The sequence below is a fragment of the Sitodiplosis mosellana genome, unplaced genomic scaffold (genome assembly GCF_009176505.1).
Source record: "Sitodiplosis mosellana isolate CC-2019 unplaced genomic scaffold, AAFC_SMos_1.0 Smas_scaffold_1, whole genome shotgun sequence".
Taxonomy (NCBI): domain Eukaryota; kingdom Metazoa; phylum Arthropoda; class Insecta; order Diptera; family Cecidomyiidae; genus Sitodiplosis; species Sitodiplosis mosellana.
Window position 1 is genome coordinate 15,154,334 of NW_022595244.1, and position 21,920 is coordinate 15,176,253.

General features: G+C 35.0%; 1 protein-coding gene across 3 annotated transcripts in view; it reads left to right on the top strand.

The window, feature by feature from the left end:
• The window catches only part of LOC129567476 (uncharacterized), a 40,761-nt gene that overhangs the window by 12,780 nt on the left and 6,061 nt on the right, over nucleotides 1-21,920 (top strand). For all 3 annotated transcript variants that reach the window (XM_055444395.1, XM_055444406.1, XM_055444415.1), the window contains 4 exons: nucleotides 12,254-12,765; nucleotides 17,171-17,258; nucleotides 17,515-17,600; nucleotides 21,693-21,800. In XM_055444395.1, the coding sequence (XP_055300370.1) occupies nucleotides 12,631-12,765; nucleotides 17,171-17,258; nucleotides 17,515-17,600; nucleotides 21,693-21,800 (417 nt within the window). In that variant the 5' untranslated portion in view covers nucleotides 12,254-12,630. The remainder of the gene's footprint in view (nucleotides 1-12,253; nucleotides 12,766-17,170; nucleotides 17,259-17,514; nucleotides 17,601-21,692; nucleotides 21,801-21,920) is intronic.

Sequence of the window (21,920 nt, forward strand, 5' to 3'; positions counted from 1 at the left end):
CATGAATTAATCCGGTTCAATGCGAATAGAAGATTATTCGGAAATGTTGTTGCATACAACTTATGAAATTCTGGAGCTGAATATTCAACAGGACATCGAAGGAAATACAGTCATACACGTGTTTGTGCTCAAATCGAACCAATTCCTACCGTCGAATTAGATATTAGTTTCAAGTGAGCCATAGTTCCACATGTTCAACCAGCTTCTGACATTAATTGACAATACCAATTTATTTACACTGAATGTTATTCAAAGTTATAACAAGATCGCTTAATAAACGAAGAAAAACGACACGCAGCCCTCTAGGCGGGTGACACTCAAGGCAGTCATCGTACATATATCGATGCGTTCATTTGTGTGAGTGCGATTGTGTAAACGACAATGTTCGTGTTCAATATGTGTACGATGACAGCTTCGAGCATTCCACGCGTAGAGGCGTCTTACGTCAAATCATTCCCATTTATTTGTATACGAAAAAAGCGACCTTGGTTATAACATTATCGTGACACATTTCGAACAGTTCACGTGCATTTGAAAAAAGAACTGTTAGCAAATACGTAAAATTTAATATTAATCTAATGAGTCCCTATGTTTTAGCTTGTTTTTGTGGCGCCTGATTTATTTGCTATATGAATACATCAATTATTATTATGTAAATGGCATGGCGGTTTATTTCCGTTCTTCATTTATTATTCCATTATAACTTTGTTTTCCAAACATATTCCGAGGAGCGTTTGATTGAACAAAATATATACGCAGCATAGATGATTGACTTCGATTTGGTGTTCTAACCAAACAGCGAATTGGTGCGTAAATAGCGCGGTGTTATGGTTGCCAATTTGTTGGTTCTTCTGATTGCCTGAAACTGCAAAAATATCCATTGACTCAAAAATGGAAAAAAATCGTTATTTATTAATAACAGATTTCCGTTGAACAGATATCATTTGATGCCGGTAGATATGTGTTTTTCCCCCCAAATGAAAAACATTTCACCGAATATTCTATTTTTTCATGTAATATCAAAAATTGAAGTGGAAAAAACAACGTATTTGCGCGTCGAATTCCTAGGATGATGGATTTTATTATTTCATGGATTGACATGACTGAAAATATATCAAAGTCACCACTATTTGGTAAAGTTGATATGCGCCGGGAATGACAATGCGATTCGGTTACCACATGATTTTCAGAATAATTTGAGTTAATGTGCTTGTTTTTCACAATATACTTACAAATAAGAAGCTCATTCAATATGCTTTTCCAACTTATACTATGCACTTTTCTGTAAAGAAAAGAAAAAAAAAAACAATAGTTTTTGCACCAAGAAAAACTTCACAACAATCTTCCTGCGGTTCACACTGGTTATCCATGATAGTAAATCGCTATGTACACGGCGTAGACAAAATCACTTTGCCACAGTAAATGGTAGTAAATGCTTTTGAAAGTATTTCTTTTCATGAAATAAAAAGAGAGCGGTCGTTTTCAGCACTTAGATAGACGGTGGGAGAATCAGAAACAGAGCAAAAAACTGAATCCACGTATCGTATCAGAGCTATAAAACAACCGGTAATCATCATCAAACATGCGATATCACCGGAATTTCACGAATGTCAATGAAACGAATTCATTGAAGTGAGAGAGAACGAGAGTCCAGGCTGAATGTTTTAACGGAACGTGTTTCACAAACCGAACACGCCATAGGCAACTCAGAAAGAAAAAGAGCCGATTTTTTTTGTCAATTTGGCATTAGCTTTCATCTCTCGCGAGCACAGGCACACACACACACACACACACACCCACCGAGCATAAATATATTATGGAATTGTGAGTGCTGCAGCGTAGCAGTTTCACGAATGAGCGCGTTGTTTCGAAAAGCGAGTCGGCAAATTGTATTATATGTATCTCTCATACCAATACCAAGCGACGCTAACCACTAAAGCAATCTCGCAATATTCGAGATTTATTCGCATCCATCCCATTTTCCATTACTCTATGCGACTTCAATTTTTTTTCGATTCCATTTCTGTGAAATACCTTTTCATGAACACAATCCAATTTTTAATGTTGAACGGTGTAGACGTCACTAATCACTTGTGTGTATGTGTTCCGCACATTTTCATCATTTTAGATGGTTTGGTTTCCTAGTCCAAGGCACACGTGTGAAACTGTTCTATTTCTGACTATCGTTATTCCAATTTGATTGGAACGGTACACATTTTTCTCCTGCCGATTTGCTGTTCGTTGTTTGCATTTTTAATGCCATGGATGCTTACTTTTTTTTCTCGATTTGAGCTAAGTATGAAATCCCCAAAAATGGCACAAAGATTCTTCAAATCATATATAATTTAAGCTTTTGGCAAAATGACGCTACCGGAAACGAAAAATAAACATACGACTTTATTGCTATGGTTTTTTTTCTCTGAAAATTAATCGTAACCGATTGTATGCTTTGTACGTTGAAATAAAAATGAGTGAGACTTCTCCGTGTTTTTCGTTGCGACAAAAAAAGCATTTGCCACGTTATCGACGTTTTTATCACATCTTCATTTTTAATGCTTCTTTGAATTCAAATCCAATGAAACAGCACATTTACATTTCTGCAGTTGCTATCTCAACCAACTGGAAATGCGGAGGAGAGAACAGCTCATGGTGACGATGTACGTGTTCTTGTTGTTGTTGATAAATACATATCAAATATTTGCATTTATATTTTGCCGGCGAACAGGATGGAGCACTATAAGGGCTTGATGATAAAGTCACTGAAGAAACACCAAAAACTTGTGCATTTGCTCAAATCTCGATCTCAGAAGCAGCAAAAAGAAATCAATGTCAAATCCGCGTGAAAGAAGAATCAAAGTTTCCAGGATTTCTTCGATGCTTTTTATTGGGTCATCAAAACTTCTGCACGTTTCAATTTATTTTCTTCATCGTTTTCAACGACACATAATATCCTCCATCCATTGAATTGGGGATTTGCATGTTTTTTCAACGATTGAAGCGTGAAATCGTGCAAAAGGCTAGGCAAAAAGCATGTAAATTTCAAATTAAATCAGTTGTTTAAGAAGAAAAACTTTAAAAAAAATACAAACTTGTCTTCTTCTCCCTTCGAAATCAATACGTACAAGTGAACTTTGCCGTTGTTGAAATTCCATTGAAAATACGTTTGTCCGAAAATGTCGGAAAACGTTGAAAGATACATGATCATATTTATGCGATATTCGTCCATTTTACTGTTTCGAACAATCAAGAAATGGTTGTGTACTTGTGATTGAAACTCTTCTCCCTTTTTCTTTTGAAAAGTACTTTTAGCTTAGGAATGCCATTTTGAGACCAAATTTATTGGAAATTAAATTAACCCACTTGAAACGTTCTTGATGACTCACTTCTACCCAATTTTCGAATTCTTAATTCAATGTAGAAAAATCCATTTGTTCTTCGGGTAAGATGTTCCTTTTGATTCTAACTTGTGAACTCATGATATTTCTAGGGGCATTTCTCACACAAAAAATTTGAGCAAATGTGCAAAAATGTCTATTATTTCTTCTTTTTTATTGAAATTGTAAGAAAATGTACTGAAATGACGATATTGCTTGAATAAAAGTGTTCTGGAAGTGGGTTTTGGTGGATCCTCAGGATGGACCAGATCCGGTTTGACAATGCCCTGGCCCATCCTGAAGATCCACTTCCAGAACCGGGAGCAGTTCTGAACAATCCTTGAGATCCACCAAAACCCACTTCCAGAACACAAGTTCAGTGTAAATGAACATTTATTTACACGAATTGATAAAAATTGATCGAATCGGACCGAACGGAAGAAATTTTTCAAAATTTATAAGAATTCATTCATTCTTTTCGTGAGAAATGCCCCTAGGGATATTTGACACTGCAATAGCATTTGTGTATGTCAAGAACAATGGGTGGACATTCTTTTCCTTAAAAACTCAACGTTTTTTTTCCCAACAACTTGAAATAATTTACAAAATGAACTCAATTTTTAATAAAAAATTTGTTTGGAGAAATTTTCTGCATGAAGCAAAGAAGAAAATCAATTTAAAAAGTAGTTTTGATTTTTCCTCAAGCTAGTCTCTGGTTTGGGATGTTAGAAACTAAGATAGGAACTGAGAAAGTAATTACTTTTTGGCGGTGACTTTTTCATGGGATATTCTACTCTCGTTCGGTACACATCCGGCCTGTCGAAATACATGCAACAGATGGCCGAAATCATCTAAAATGCAGTGCTCCCAGCAAACTTTTCAATTCGTTTGCAAACAGTCATGTGTTTTCTATTACTTAACCATCTATCCAACTGTACTAGAATAACATTGACGTTAACAAAAATACACACTATTACCGTCTGACTAATCGACAATTTGCGAACGGTCCAGTTGGTTGTGATTTTTTGTTTGCTCTAGTTGCTGCTCAAATTGCTCCATAAATAGTTAATGCGTTGGCTGTCATTCCAATTGCGAAGTGAAACCACATCTTCTAATAAGTTGAAAGCTTTCCGAATCCTTGTCGATTCAGTTTGTCGATGTCATTGGATCTAAATCACATTAAATTTTATTGGAATGTCGGCTCATCCGTATTTCATTACACTTTGAATTGTCAATTTAAAAAAAAAACGCATGAGATGCGTGGCCGTTTGTATTGGGGCTTAAGTAGAGCCCAACTGATAAACTGTTCGAATCATCCTACCAATTTATCTCAAAAATATTTGATTGGATTTGTCAAAATTACAACACAGTCAACGACGGCAGACGGTGTGCTCAAACAAAACAATAAAAAACACATATATTTTTTTCTTCAGCGAGGCCAAAGACCTTTTTCACTAACCATTGATTGATGTTCCACATTTCGATGGCATGTTTCACTCCGTGTTTCATTTTGATATTTATCTATTTTGTATGTGGATGAAATGATGATATTATCTCGAAGTTATTTCCTCTCATCTTCTCCCCTTCGATGCTCGTTGTATTTGGATTCGGGTAAAATTGATTGAATTTAATCTAATTAGGCCAATGCTCAAGAGCATTCGGGATGTTTTTATTTTTATGGTATTTTGAGTTAAGCCATTTTTGTTTTGTTCATTCGTAACCATAGTTGTTGTTACACTTGGTCTAATATTGTTAAGCATATTCTTCTCTTTTAATCAGACTATGTCAAATAAGAATGATTTATAAACTTGATTTTCTTGATTGAATTACCGAATAGAGTGTTCAATGCTGGATGGTGAATCGGGAGTATAGCAACGAAATACAATCGCATATAACAGACATGTGCTGTTTATACGATTCGCTGTTCATCCCTTTTTTCCCTTTGCGCTGTTATCCGAACGAACGGTAAATGCACACATGTTCAAATACGTAAAGAAGATAAAATCATGTGAAAAACGTGATTAGAATGGTTGGCTTATGCTGTATGAATTTCACACCAGCATTGCTGAGCTCTCTTTTGTAAATAACAATACATTTTTTTTCTCATTCTACATTTCGTTCGACGTATTATACTGCTGGGCTCGAAATATGTCTTTCAATACACAAAATATACATGTTGAAAGAGATTTTATGTACATTTGTACAATCTTTGAACGTTTAAGATTTAGATATCGTATATCCGAATTGAATTCCAATTTTATGTTGGATTACTGTACATTTCGCTGCGCATTGAATCAAAACCTATGTGGTAAAAGCATTCTGACGACCATATTTTTGCAAGTGGTCATAGAAAATGCGGGTAAAATATATAAATGTCAAGTCCATTTAAGTCTTGGACAATATAAAAGAACCGCATAAAGTGATGGAGAATGTGCTTTTATTTTATTTATTGCCGCTGCTATGGCACAGCATCTCTTTGAGAAAACCTACTGAATTTCCCGTTGAATAACATTAATTAGCTAAAGTTATTTCCAAGGGAAAAAACCATGCTTTTTAGCTAGCAACATGACTATTTCAGCTTATGTGACCAATGAGAAAATATTTTCCGTTCGTTTTTCTCTTGTTTATCGCAACCTCCGACGATTTGATGAAATGCTGCAATAATAAATGTTCCCGCAACTACTAACAATTTATATGAAAAACCAACACATTTGCCCGCAATGAGAATTTGTTCTCCATTTTCATTATTTGTATGTGATTCCAATCATGATGCAATCAATACGCAAACGAGTGGTTCTATCGTGATTGAGATTTTATTAACGTGCAATTTCAAAGATTGTTGTCTCCAGTTTGTCGAAACCTCGTTTCACAGCGATAAAATAGACCATCGATAATGTTGTCTCAGTAGCACTATAGAACATACACAGAGAGCGAACCTAGAATTGAATGCGAGAAATGTAACGCCAGTGCAAAACCACAGAGCATAAATTGTTGACAACAATTTTCAGTCTTTTCTTGGGCGTATTTTTATTACATTTTTAACTTTGTCGTCACTGACGACTCGTCAGCACCTCAACTACAGGACCCTTATCAATGGATGAGTCACCAACAACAATAACAAGATGTTGAAAATTATACTAGGGAATAGAACGTTTGGCACGTTTTTCCATCGTCAAATATAAATATATTCATTCGTACGTGTTGGAAAAAGCGCCTCTAAATGGGAAAGTAAAGTGAGAATGAGACACCTGAATATATTCTCACGTTCTGCTTTGTTTCTTGTTGGGTGTTTTTTTCAAGCCATCTTCCAATATACCCATGGAAACGATGGCATATAATTTAAAATTCGTCCGAATTCATTTTGCTGTAAATTAGGGCCGATTCGATTCATGCTAACTTGACAATTAAAGATACATACCATCACGTCATACTTGAAACATTTTCTAGCTGCTACATAGACTGATGAGGCTCAAAATGAATTCCGCAAATTGTGACTCGAAGTGCAGCAGAATGTTTAAATAAATGGAAAATAAACCAAGGGGATTGTATAAGAATAAACGCTAGCTCAATGTTAGCGATGCTGTGGTTACGTATCAAAAACGTGAATTTGTTAAGGATGAAATCGACACACATCACTTTTACTCTCATACACTCAATTGACGGAAAGAACTGTTGACAGCTGAAGGGTCAAATGAATTGCACATAAAATCGGTACACATCTATATTTGATTAGATTCTTTGAATTCCTATCTCAAGTGAGATGCGGCGAAATGTTGGTGAAATAAAGCCATGTGTCCGGAAACTGAATGCCACAAAGAGTTGTTGGTTCTAGTATATACAAATAAATGATGCGCCAAATGAATGTTGAAATCAAAAGCTCTTAGCCCCTGAAAGTATATCAATGGGAATACTTCATGAATCGTTCAATTCATCTGTATAAATGTATATAAAAGCCAATACGCGTAATTATCACGATTCGATATTCATCACATTCACTTAAAGTCAAGAAATTGTTGAGTGGAAATAGCATTTGAATCAGAGACTTGAATGTTTGCTGTTGCTGAATGAATGGTATTACACATTCAATGCTGTATTAGTTCATCTTATTGCTAACGACAACGAATGTCCTTTATTAATGGATGAGATCTAGACGAGGCAATGTATCGCGACATGCTCTTAATGAATGGCCCATTCAATGATTTTTCTCAAACTAATATTCGATTTCAATATTCTCGACTGAGAAAACGCCTTCTGAAATTGAATTTCAATTTTCTTCGCTTTCTCTATGTGTGTGTGTGTGTGTGTGTGTGTGTGTGGTTGGTGTTCGCTATTGTGTGAATCTGTATCTTTCTCTCCGTTTCATTCGAAATTTCGGTCGATTCACTGCTATCCTACATACAATACATACAATGAGAACTTTTTATCTATGGATTACAGAAGTTGTTGCCTAGTGAACAGTGAATAAATAGAAGAAGAAAAAACAAGAAGTGAACTTGGACCGAGGGAGGATCGAAAAGTTACTTAAGCACACATTTCATTTCGAATAACTTTCCATTTTGTTCGGTCGTCGTTTGCTCTTTGTCCTCTATATTCCCAATCGATATTCATAAATTTCGATACACAACCGATAATCTGCCCCAGTAAATCGGTCTCATCAATGAAAAAACCAAAGAATTTTCATTTATTTTACTAGAGCAATATAAAACATCTGCCTTTCGTTCTTCTTTTTTTCTAGCCGTCTCGTTCTCCTGCCGTCGAATAAGTCATGTCCCATATGATTGCATGCTCATAAAATCTTCAGATTGTGTTATTGTTACACAAGTACGTGATATGCAACATACTATATGATGATACGCACAAGCACATGACATGGATGCGTAATCATTTTGCAGATGCCTGTTGTGAGCTGCGAAGCATGTCAATAAGTCGGTTTCGCATAGATTTAACAGGCTGAAAAACTCTTTCATACTTTCCACCAAAATTATAGCGACGAATAGATTCGGAAATGTGTTGTTGCAAAGTTACTCTTCGTGGAACGGCAATAGCGGCAACAACAAATGTGATGTTCAAATTGTTACTGGTAACATTTTGCACGCAAATACCACAACTTATATTCACTCGCACTGAAGCCAGCGTAGATATAGCAATTCAATTTTTTTTATTCTGCATAAGTTCAAGTTCTTTCATGATTCGGTACATGATTCCGTTTTTTTTCTCTCTTCTGCAATGGCAACAAAAACATGAGCTTTTCAATTATTTCCTCTGAAATATTTCTTGAACAATTTAAATAAAAGAATTTATTGACTTGAAGAAAGTTCGGAAAAGAAATTGAATTGGAGTATGGAAAAAATTGTTATACTGCTACTCTTCATGGGGATGTTCTTCATGTAACTACATCGAAACTAAGGAGTTTGTGAATAAATAAATTTCGTTCATAATCTCTTGATTTAAAAGAGGGGATTCTAAATTACTTTAGAAAAACGTTTTTTCGAAAAAATTATTCCAAGAAATTGTATCAATGATACCTAACATAGAGATGTGTTAAATTGTTTGAAAAAAATTCCGATGTAATTTGAAAGAGTGGTTTCCTCCTACGTTTTGAATCGGTTAGTAATTGTAACAGATCCATATTCATATTCATATACTTTGCATGTAAAACTATGCTGATTTCTTCGAATATCAACAAATTTTGTACAAGTTTGCTAGTTTGTTCGGGGAAAAATTGAAAATGAGAAGAAAATGAAGCAATATATATATATATATATATATGCGATTTCTTGAGGAGGTACATGCAACTCGAGAGTTATGACTATCAACCATAACGTTTCGATGCATGAAAATATCGAAATAGGGCGGAATAAGTTACAAACATATCAGTGAAATCATCTTTTTTTAATGTGCTGCATACACATTTCGCTTATTATAATAATTGCTATGCATTTATAAGAAGTTCGAGTTTGACGTAATCAAACAGTGTGTGTGTGTGTGTGTGTGTGTGTGTGTATGTGTGTATGGAAAAAGTTGGCAAAGCAGCTTGGCATGCCTCATGCGCAATGCCAATTCTAACACGACCATTACAAATGGTTTGATGTATGTTATCGACAATTGTAATGGGCTATTTAGATGGCTAACATAGATCAAACAGAATATAAATCGGTTTTGTCTGTGCTCATATTATCGTTTCGAATGGATAAACACCTGGAAGGTGTAGGATGAAAACAATAATCATAGTGAATAAGAAATGTGTGTACACAATACGATAAAGCTAGCATGATATGTTTCGTCATTACAAGCTTGAATTACAGATTTACCGGCATTAATATATTAATGTAATAGAACACCCTTGGAAAATATGCCATTAGCTATAAGTATTAATGTTATTGACAAAATTTGTTATTAATAACACGGTATTTTGATATTAATTAATAATAAACAATAAATACATACGGTTTGAATAACGAGGTCTGTTATTTTCTGTTTGGGGGAGACGCCACAGAAACGAAAGAACTTCATTTCATGATAAGATTGTGGAAGATGTGAATATGTTAAAATTAAGGAGTGAATTTCCCTCACTTTTATCTCTGGCTGATACAAACAGTGAGCATAATTCTTTTCTGTGGATAAAAAGGGAAAAAATGCACACTGAACAGATAAAAATGAAGTAGCCTTATGTGTAATGTGGTACCAGTTTGCTCGTACATTCCTAATGCATGACTCAAACTAGGAGAGGCAGAGAATGAAAAGCGAGCGAAAGATGTGGAACATTCCGCTTACAGCAACTTGTTCATGCCACTCTTTCAATTTTACTAATGGTCAAGACTTAAAAGCATATAAGTGCAAACAATTTCGATGCGATTCTAGATACACTCGACATTTTTCAAGCATCGTATAATCTCGAAAACATACTGTGAATTTTATCTCGAATTTACTCTATGTCCCCGCACTCAACGAAAATTCAATCAAACCGTCCCAGCTAAAACTAAAGCGAATGCCCGTTGATAGTCAAGAAGAAAAAAGCAAATTATTTGCGATGTAAGGACAAATGGAAAAGAGAAACTCTCTAAATGTTTACTGAATGCCCCCATTAAGACGCGATGAGCCTACGAGATATTTTTTTTTGCCGTAGTTGAAAGCTCAAGAGCATCAATGCTTTTTCACTGTTGACATCGAAAGCATTCTGTAATCAGAGGAAGTGAATAAATGGATATTCTATGTTGATGCTAAGCAATTGCTTGAAAAATCTACAGGCTGTACTTCAATCTCTATATCATCCACATACAGCCACTTTGGCTTCTCTCAAGTCAATAATTACATGCAATTTGTAGAAATATACACGTAATCTAAAAAATACTTCGACAATGGTTTTGTTTGTAATTTCACATCTTCAGCTCTCTTTTCCCTTTATATATTCAATTTAAGTGCTTCGAGTAGAGTAGATTGTCGATGTAGGTACATGGTAAATTTTATTTAGTTTTATCCACACGTGATCCATTAAGGCTGGTGATACGGTGGGTGCATTTACTTTTGCGAGCACCACATATCCCCATTTCGATTTTTGTCTTTATTGAATGGGTTTTATTGGCATTTGTACACGCACTCTTATGTTAGTATAACTGTTTGTGTCATTTTCGATGTTTTCTGTGTGTATGCCTGTATGTTCTTCCTTTTTAGCTTCTTTCAATTGTATTCTTTTTATTTTATAAGTGCCATGATCCATTCTAGATTATATCAAATCTTGTACACCAATGGTATACTATACCATTCCGTCCATTAGAGGACAAAGAAATAAATGGCTCAAGTGACTTTGATGTAGTATAAACAATTCTTCCATTCGCTTTGGACTCGTTGAGACATCACACCATATTTGGTACACAATGTATGTTTTCAAGTCAATGGTTGTTAACGCCAACTACACACTGAACTGATACTACAGTATATTTTCTACAATTGAAAGCCTAAGACAAGATCGCTTAATAAACGAAGACAAACGACATGCAGCCCTCTAGGCGAGGGACACTCAAAACATTCATCGTACATATATCGATGCGTTCATTTGTGTGAGTGCGATTGTGTAAACGACAATGTTCGTGTTCAATATGTGTACGATGACAGTTTCAAGCATTTCACGCGTAGAGGCGTCTTGGCGTCTTACGACAAAGCTTTCCCATGTATTTGTATACGAAGAAAGCGACCTTGGAAAGGTCACCTTCTTATAGATAAGATGCCACCCATTTTTGATGTGATGTTTCCAATTTTCGTACCGATTCTACAAACTCTAGATTATTTATCAAGGGGGCGCTGCTATCAATCGAGTTCCACAAAACTAATATACTAATACATAGCGCATTCCCGACTTGAGCATTTGTTTATTGAAATATTCTATAGTTTCTATTCAAATGTTCTCATGTTTCTAGCAGGAAATTTATTTCCGCTCTCATTTGAACACCATACATACTGCCACTAAATTGTAGTAACGTGGAAGTTGCTATGAGAGATTTCAAGAAAGGTATGCAAGATAAACATAGTGTGAAGGAGTGAATGAGCTTGTGTCTGTGACAGATAGATTGATTGCGTGTGAGAATGAGATAAATAAAGTCGCATGCATGAACTTTGTAGTATATTAAAGCTCTTAACTTAAAAACACAGCCGAACGATTGCGTATCGACTTTTTTAAATCTTGCATAAAGTCCATGGTACTGTTGAAAAGTTTCAATGCACGTGCTACAACTAATTTTTCTAGTGAAACTAAAAAGTTTCATCGATTTATTGATATATCGCAAGACAACTCCAAAAAAGCCTTAAATTTCATTTATTTGCCGTCCCGTGTCTGCTTTTGAATTTGTAATAATTTTGATTACTTCCGCCTTTTTGTTCTGCAGATAAATGTTTTCCGATGGCAGTGATGTTTCCTGTGTGAAAAAGTGTGTATCTGGAGACTCAAAGCTGGCACAAGCGGTACAATAAATAGAAAAGGAGAATCTCTCATTTCTCTCTACGCTCTCTATTAGATGTCTCAATCATCAAATGAATACGACAATTTCGAATCGATGAACAAAATGAAGTGAAGCGGAAATATTTAGCAACGAACAAGCAAACAGACGCACCAACCAACAAGACGATGATTTTGAACCATTTTTTTTTCAAGTTTCCGTATTAAGTGTCCGGAAGTTCGTAATTGGGAGAAAAACATAAAAATAGAGAGTCAGAGATAAAGGCCGGTTCATCATCAAACACAATACATAAAATATCATTTCTAATGCCAAATGTAAATAGGAAAAAAATGAAATCAGCCCTTTTGTACCTAGAAACACGCTCCAGAGGTTCAACAAACCGATGTTGTCGTATTGTTCATGCCAAAAATGTGGCTCTATCAGGTGCCATTTATACACTGGTAAGTCATTATATTTTGCTTAACTATATCGATTTTACCTTGGGAACATTTTTGATGTGTCTTTTAATTTGTTCATCACTTTACTTTAGTTTCGAATCAGTATTTCAATCCAAATTTTTGTGACTGAAACATGATTTGAAAAACTACCCTTAAAACTTACTAAAGGGAACTACCCTAAATACATATGTGTCGCTGAGCATAAAAATGGGAATACTGATCTGTTACAGCAACAACCGAACATAAAATATTGTTCTCTAAAAACGTTACATAAATTTCCATCCAACATGAGTTGCATTAGAAACAGTATTAGCTCATGTTACACTCGCGTTGGATAGAAATTCATGTAACGTTTTTAGAGAACAATATTTTATGTTCGGTTGTTGCTCTAACAGATCTGTATCCCCATTTTTATGCTCAGCGACACATATATGATACTTTCGCTATGAGAAACTGTTTGAACAACGATTTCAAACAAATTTTTAGAAAAATCGGTGTTTGAGTCTTCATGTTTTTTTTTTTTTTCACCAAAAATAGTAATTTTCTTTGGACAAAAACGTCATGAGAGACCGATTTGGAATTTCGGTTTTCAAAAATTGTGCTAAAACTGACCATAAAATTTTGACTTTCTGTATTCCTATCGAAAACCAGCCGATTTTGAGAGAGTCATTGTAATTCCTGGTCGATGTGGTGTGAAATCGCCTCACCGCAAAAAATTAAACGTCGGCATGAAAATGGGTCCAAAGAATATGTAAACAGTTAGATAAAGGGACATGGGAACAGACTGCAGAGAAAGAGAAAGAGGTAGATAAAATATATATGAAGAAAAAAAGAAAATGTCAATTGAATAAGGCGTTTCATACATGAACCCATTCCAAAAAGCTATAGCCTGTGCTCGTCTGATGTGTTCTGTCCACAATGTTGAATATCTACGCATTGCACAATTTCTGCCTGGTGGCCGATGTGTGCTCTCACATTTTATCGTTCATCCTATGCAGATTATATTGTCTTTACACCGAAAAAAGACTTAAAATTTTCAGCTGACATTGTTCAAGCGAAGAATCTGTCCCATTACATTGTTTATCTTTTGACAGCATTTTACTAGAAGGAACGAGAAAAAAAAAGAGAAAGAGATAACCAAAAGCGGCCGACATCATTCAATCCTTATGTACACAGTTGTTCTATCAATCGTTGTGTACATGTTTTACATGACCAACATTGAATTACATTCTTGCAACACCATGAACAAAACTTTTAAACTTTCCTATATGCCCTCACTTCCTAACTCGATTTTTTCGGACCATCTCTCTCTCTCTCTCTCCCTTTCACTCTCCATCCCTTGCTTTTACAGATTTTTTCGGTTCGCCATTTACTTTGTAAACACACTATGGGTGTAAAAGTATTGTAATTTTCCACAATCTCATGAAAAGGTGATCCTTACTTTGTATCTGGATATTCTGCATACAAAGTGGTGTAGCTATATAACCAGACTTATTTTTTACATTCATCTCTCGAAATGTGAAATGTTTTCAACGTGTTCTCAGACTTGAATTTCGCCGCCGACATTATTTTTGTTTTGAGTAAAATTAAACATAAACAAAATCTAAGTATTTAATAAAAAGACGGCATCAGTGGCACTGCATCATATCATATAACGGCACCTGGAAGATTCATTCGAAAAATCAACTGTGCTTGTTCTTTTGAAAATTTAAGCAATACACCCGCATTCATAAAATTACTTCCACGGTCCACGTCGGGCTTCATTTTTTGGAAAATATTTAGTTCAGTATTAAATTTCAAATTATTTATTCAACTCAATTGGTAAAACAAATAAAATGGTCTACAAACAACCCAAATCGAGCAACATATAAAAACACAAGCTTTCTCTTATACGCACAACAGCGATGGATAGGATTTCCATTGCAAACATAAATCACAGCCTTCACTCGTTTTTACGGTTGTTTTCTACAGATAAGCAGTGCGCCGAAAAATCCATTAAAATCGTTCCGGAATGCCCATACATCATTCCGCCTTGAATTTCGTGGGTGCCGAATTTAGCATAATAAACCACAATTTTTTCGTCAAAAATTATAAGTTTTAACAGCATAGAAAAGTTGTTCTTTCGTATGTAAGACAATAAACTGTGTCTGGATTAATTTATGTGTCTTTTTTTCTGCAACCCAATGCACGTGCACGTTCTAGTGGAAGGGTCATTGATTGCGATATATTGCTGCTTCTACTTCTATCATCGTTACTGTTGTTATTGTTGACATAACCACATTCCACATGTGTATCGTATGTGTATCATAAAAGTGGACAGTCCGAATGAAGCGGCCGTTGTGCTGTCATCACTTTTAAGCATTTGAGCAATTGGAAAATAGCTATCGTTGTGCTTTTATTCCCCTGTACATACTGTCTCGATTTCTGTTTTTTTTTTGGGCAATGCCATCGCATACATTGAATGTTTTTCAATGTTACTTATTTGCTGCTTACTAATCGATTTTCGAGGAGACGTCGACGAGGAATAAATAGAAAAATACCCATCATACGACGGTACAGAGGAAAAAATAAGGCGTTTAACTGCCTTCGGTCTTTGAATAAAATGAAAAACACATAAACGAAGGTTTTTGTATTTGGGGGAAAAAATGTGTGATTTTTTTCTCTCGGTTTGTTTGATCATTGGTTTGCTTGAACAATATTCGTGCTTGGATGTATACATTGAGAAAATGTGGGTAGAATTTTTTTGAACCTTCAAAAAGATACTTATCAAAATGGCTCGAAAAGACCAATTATTATTTTTGTCCGTAGCGTTATCTGATTTGCGCTCTCAAGCCCACTTTGGCTTTCAGACGAGATAGACCAACTACTAAAAATAGCGGAACAAAAACGAAACTTTAGTGAAACGTATCAGAGTAATGTGAGAAACAGTTTGCTGAAGCTTTTTAACTTGGGAATAATAACAATTCATTACCCACAAGAGCACAAACCAGCGTATTATAAGTACTGTAACATATGTAGAGAAAAATGCAATTGAGCAAAAAAAAGGCACCACTAACGTAAACGAGCGACTGCATATGACCACAGTATGCAGTGTGTGGTAAATTCAATAATTAATTTCACAAATAGCCAACTGTGTTCGTTTGGCGACGCGTTGAAAAAAATATTTTATAACTGAACTATCATTACAATTCAAGTGCTTTTTTTTAGCGCAAAAAAGTGTATGAATAGCTTTATTGTATAAAAAGATGGGGAAACTTGAAAAAAAACCATTTGTCACTGGAAAATACATGGTAAATATTTGCACGAGAAAATGTATGTCAAGCTGGAGAGAAATTTAATGCTTGATAAGCAAGTATAATGAAAAACCATGATATTTTCAGTCGTCTCGTTATACGGCGGCTTTTCAGATACATTATGAACATTACACGATAATCTCATCGAAAAAAAATGTCCGATCTCATTGCGTTGATTGGAGGGACAAGGAAAAAAAACACACGCACCGTTCTCCACTCTTCGTTTTTCGCCACAGTGTGTACTGAGACATTTAAATATCTCGTATTGCGTTCAACCAGATATCATAGTAGCTATTTAGACATACTAAATAGCTGCCTGTACGTGCACATCACGGCAAGAAAGAACATACATTATTATACATAAAGAGCACTGTGTGTTGTTCGTGTGTATGCATGCCAAATAGCCACTATTGTATCTGGTTAAACGCAACAAGGGGCATTCAAATGCCCAATTACACGCTCTACTTATGCTTTTCAATAATAACAACGCTCTTTTTTTTACAATCTACGGCACAAACGTTGTCCCTCTCGATTTGTCCCTCAACATTGTCCCTTCGAACCGCTGATGAAGAGATAATTTCCAACAAGTCATCAAATGTATTTTCGTATTTTCCAAGTGGCTTCTAAAATCAATTTTTGTTAAGTTAACATTCCAACTGCTCGATATATCGATAGATTTTACACATAAAATATTTTTCAGGTATGATTTGAATTGGGTAAGCTCATGGCAGATATTCTATAAGGTCGATTAATTCTGTTGAGAGTTACGGTTCAGTTAATGAAAGCGTAAAAACCTTGGAAAATGACATCATTTATGCAGCATCAATTTGCTTGTGCAATTTCCCAGAAAAAAAACTAGCTCGTCTGCTTTACATGTATTCGTTTTATAGTGTCAAATATGAAAAACCTCATGGGGAAGTTCTGATAATGAGCCATGTTATATTTACCAGAATTTAAATTATATTTTCCCAACCAAATTCTCTGTGTGCATATGAAAATGAAATCATGAATTCATTTTGAAGGACTATTCGAACCAACATTGTTTCTAAGCTTCCTTTTACATTCGTATTTCCATTGGTATTCATTTGCTTGATTTTTTCCCTCCAATGTTTCAGAATGTATCGATTTTTGTTGTTCTTGTGTATGTCTGGAGAATCAGCATGAATATGAAAAAGACAAATGAATTGGGGGACGTTTATTACGGTAAGTTGATTAAGTATCTTTGATTAAATTAAAAATCATATCTACATTTGAGAAAGAAAAAGAAAAAAAATTATACCGAAACAAAAGGTCGCTTTTTTTCCAAATTGAACTTTTTTCAATGTATTCTATTCATATTTATCATGCATCTCTAAACTTTACATTCGAGGCAATCAAACGAACTTTTTATCTTCAGTTTGGGGTATTTGTGACTCAAACACCTTTTTTTCTATTTTCATTTTTGACTTTGTAATTTCAGGTGTTCAAATAGCGTATTTTATCATAATTGGCACACAGTTATCGGTGATTGTGCTGAGCATTGCGCTTATATATGGAATTTATCGGGTAAGTTGTTTTTGCGCACTATCTATGTAAAATACCTGGTGACAAAGCGAGGAAAATGTGCTGCTTACTGTTGTTGCAGCATAAGTAATTTGAAATTTGAACAAAAGCTTTATTCTTCGCGCTTGAAAGGACCATGTAAACTGAGCTAAATACCAAAAACTCTTCTTTAACATGTAAACAAATGGCAACTATTTACGGTGTTCTCAACCAAAAGAGAGTGTTTAGAGTGAACTTCTTGATGCACGAACAGTTCACAGCGTCCATTTAGATAACAGGCCAACGCTTCATTGGTTAATTGGCATATAGCCAATGACTTCATTAATTCTAATAAATTGCTTCTGTTACCGTATGAAATATTCAGTAGCAATGTTGAATAAACGCATAAAATAGTTACTCTGTGCTCTCGCTTTCACTCTCACTCTCAACATCTATTAGTCAAACATTTGAAAATTAAACGCATTAAATTGGATGTGCATTTTAATTCGGTGCAAGATGGAATAAAGTCTTTGAAACGTTTAAACGCATAATTCAAGTACATAATTAATGAGCATACAAGTCTAAAAATATATAGTTTGATGCATGGTATTCGGTTGGGCATTGAAATCATAAATAAATTTAGCTCTGAGCCTTATTTGATACGAAGGAGAATATAAAACGGTTGAGGGGATGATTTCAATGTATATTGCGATAACTATCACCACCCGATGAGTTATCGGGATAATTCCGATGAGATGATGAAAATTAATGGAATCTCTCTCTTTCACTGCAATATAGTCTTACGTACGAAAAAATAATTCCGAAAGATTTTGGTGGAATGACTTAGAATACCGGCACGGATGAATTTTCAGCAAATGAATTTATTCGGCTAAAAACTAAACTCTGTCGCATTTTTCGAAGCAAAATTCTTCAACCGGATTTGAAATCAACGCTGTCTAATAATAATGTTAGGATACCGTTACATAAAATCTAATTTGCTTCTCAGCCTCTCATTCTCATATGACGAACGTTATATTTTTAAACTAGATATGTGGGATGCGCGTTTATTGGATCAATTGCGAGCAGAAACGGCAGAACTGATGCCAACTACATAGCAGTGATCTATCATATATTTGCTACGATAGGTGCCAGTGTATATTGCGTTACTTCAACGCATGCACAGTACTATATTCTCTTTCAGACCTACCATATCAAATGAAATGTTGAGCACATAAAAATTATCATTTCCCAAACATGTCTCCGAAAAAAATGGTAGAGGTTGTCGCAAACCAAATGTGCTGAATGGTTAAGTCCATCATCTCAAAAATGATATGTTCACTGGCCAGTGTGAAAAGAGCACAAATGCATGTTTAATTTCCGATGTCTGCCTCTTTGGCTTATTTGCTTTTTTCATACATTCTGACATCGGAAAATGAAATGGATGATCGGAACTTAGGCGTCGTTTTCATTCAACAGCAAACATTTGTGAAGGTTTTGATTGTGTCAAATAGAACGTGTCTGAACGTGATAGCACTTTTAAATAAATCGTTCCGAAACCATGCACAGCATTGGCAATGTCGTAGACAGGTAAACGCTTTTGCTAGGTAAACTTCCTAACCAATGAAGCTTGTCGATTTTTTTAGTGGAACATATTCTTCGAACCATCATAATTTATCATGCGCATAATTCCATCCGATGGGATACAAATGATTGTTACTTGTTTCTTAATATTGCTTCAATTTTCGCACTTTTTCAATATTAATTGCGTAGACATTCGCGTGAAAGCCGCTAGTTTAGGTAAACCATGAATTTCGAAATGGCTTTGAATGGCATTTTCTTCTGAATGCCATATTGGCGTGTTACTTTTATTTTCCATTGTAACGATGTACTTTGTAGCTTGTACAATCGTTTAGGTATACATAATGTGTTGTTCGCATTAAACATTTCTACCTCATTTACGGTGATTTATTTTGATATAATTTTAAAGGCGTCAGACAGTGTAATAAAAATTCCCACCGGTAAACCCACATACATGCAATAAAAAACAATATCGAGGACGCCGACGACGACGAATCAAAATAAGATGTGCGTCTTCTTCGTCACCTTGTGTCTATTTCTGGCCATTTTCCCCCTTTTCTCTTTTGCATGTTTTTGTTTGGCGCCATACTCCGTATGGTGATTGTGGTTTGTTATCTGTAAGCTTTTCGCCTTTCTTTCTCAATTTAGCGCTTCTGTTTGTTGCCACATCTTTATCGTATGCAACATATTCTAATATCTATTAGTAGCAACAAAACCGCCAATGCTTAGACATCGATAAAAATGCGACTGAGGCAAACAGAATCAGCAATACCGAGTGGAATTACCGAAACATAAAATAAAACAAAAAATGAACGCAATAAAAATACAAGAAAATGGAACAGCGGCATAGACCAGTGTCGGTACACAAATTTACGATATAACGCAACAAACGAAACAACAATGAGCCTATATGTATTCGAAACTTTCGTGTCGGCTATGCCGACTCGGCATTTAACTACAGAGAAGAAAAAAAAACAATAGAGCACATTTGAATGTGTGAAAGGAACAAAGCTACATTGTTTTTGCATGAAAATCAATTCACGCACCTTTTATTCAATTGTACACTGGCTCGTAAACAAATGTGCGCCTTTTTATTCTACAGAATTATCACGTTGCAACATTCCTCTCGCACATTCATTTATTGTAGCAATATTGTATACAAAACAATATTCGAATTTTTTCCGAAGAAAGAAAACGGCTGATGTACAACATTTAATAACATTTTAACGCTTGTTTCTGATATTGATGTATACAGAGCGTGTGAGGCAAGTCGGAATTTCGAATAATTTGGCGTCTGTTGTATATTTGTCTTTTGCTATTCGTTCGTTAAACACAATAACATGTTGCTATTATTTTTGCTCCTTTGGCACTTTGAAACAAACGGCTTAGTGTATCTTGAATTCTAGGGGAAAGCACAAACGGCGAATACACATACATTTATATTTTTAGACATTCCCACGACGTCTACTCATACTCGTACGCAATATTCGCCACCTATTTTTGTATAAATTCCATGATATTTGCATGCACGCCGTTCACTTCAATCGTACAACATTTGATTTGTTCTTTTTTATTAACCCAAATTTGTTTTTTTCATTTTGATATTATTTCCGCGGAGTTTGATGTATCTTTGATGTTATTAACATCAGCGCACAATGAAAAGAGTTTGATGTTTTATCAAAATCACTCCTTTTAATATGCGGTACACGTAATATTGAAGAAAATATAATATAGGATTTTCAGTAATCATATCATCATATCAATAGCCATTTGACGTATTACAACAATAACTCGACCTGAATAACCATTAGAGAAAAAAAAACAAATTGCAAGCATGAATACATCTTTCAAATGAATGAAATATACAGTCAACAAACAAAAAGCTATGTTCATCACAATCAACCCATTTCTCCGAACGATATTGCTTTGAACTCTTCAAAAGGATACAGATTTTCCTCGCAGCCAAATCTTTGCCATCGTAAGATTTTAACGAACCGGATGAAGACGTAATAAATTTTCAATTCTAAAAATTTAATGAACCGAAGAAAGGATAAGTTTACAAATGCTTGCTCAACCTCAAACCACAAAGACACATTGTGACATATTCTCGGCTATTGAAAACGGACTTTGTGCGCAAAAAAACATGAAATGTATCGAAAAGTTCGATCAGTTTTCAGAAAGAATGAAGCTTCTTTGCATCAGACTAAATAGGACATTCTTCAGTAATGCTTCAAAAAAAGACACGGAGGTTTGCAATTTATATAAAAAGAAAGTTTTTGTTTTCAATAAAACATCGTAAAATTATGTACATCATTTGTAGGAAGTTTTACTTTGCCGTTTTATTTTTGATAAAAATAAATGCTGTTCAAATAAGTGGATTGACAACAACATCAAATTCAAAGCAGAAAACATTTTCGGTACGGAGATAGATTTCTATTTCTTTGAAGGAAAAAACTTTCGAAAAATAATTTAACCAACATTTTTTGTTTCATTGATTCTATCCAATCGATAACTTCAACTCCCTTTTGATTTTCACAGGAAAACTGCGCTTTTGTTGTACTATGGGTAATTGGTTTTATCACTTTTATGGCCTTAGAAGCTGTAGCAATGGTTTATTCCAACGTGCTCAGGGATCATGTTAATCGTGTAAGTTTTAATAAATAATCAGGGTTAACCAATTTGTAGTTGGAAAAGTGAAGAAAGACTGTGGAGAAGCCAACACATTGACAAAGAACTGAATAACTGATGTGGACTTCAACGCTAAAG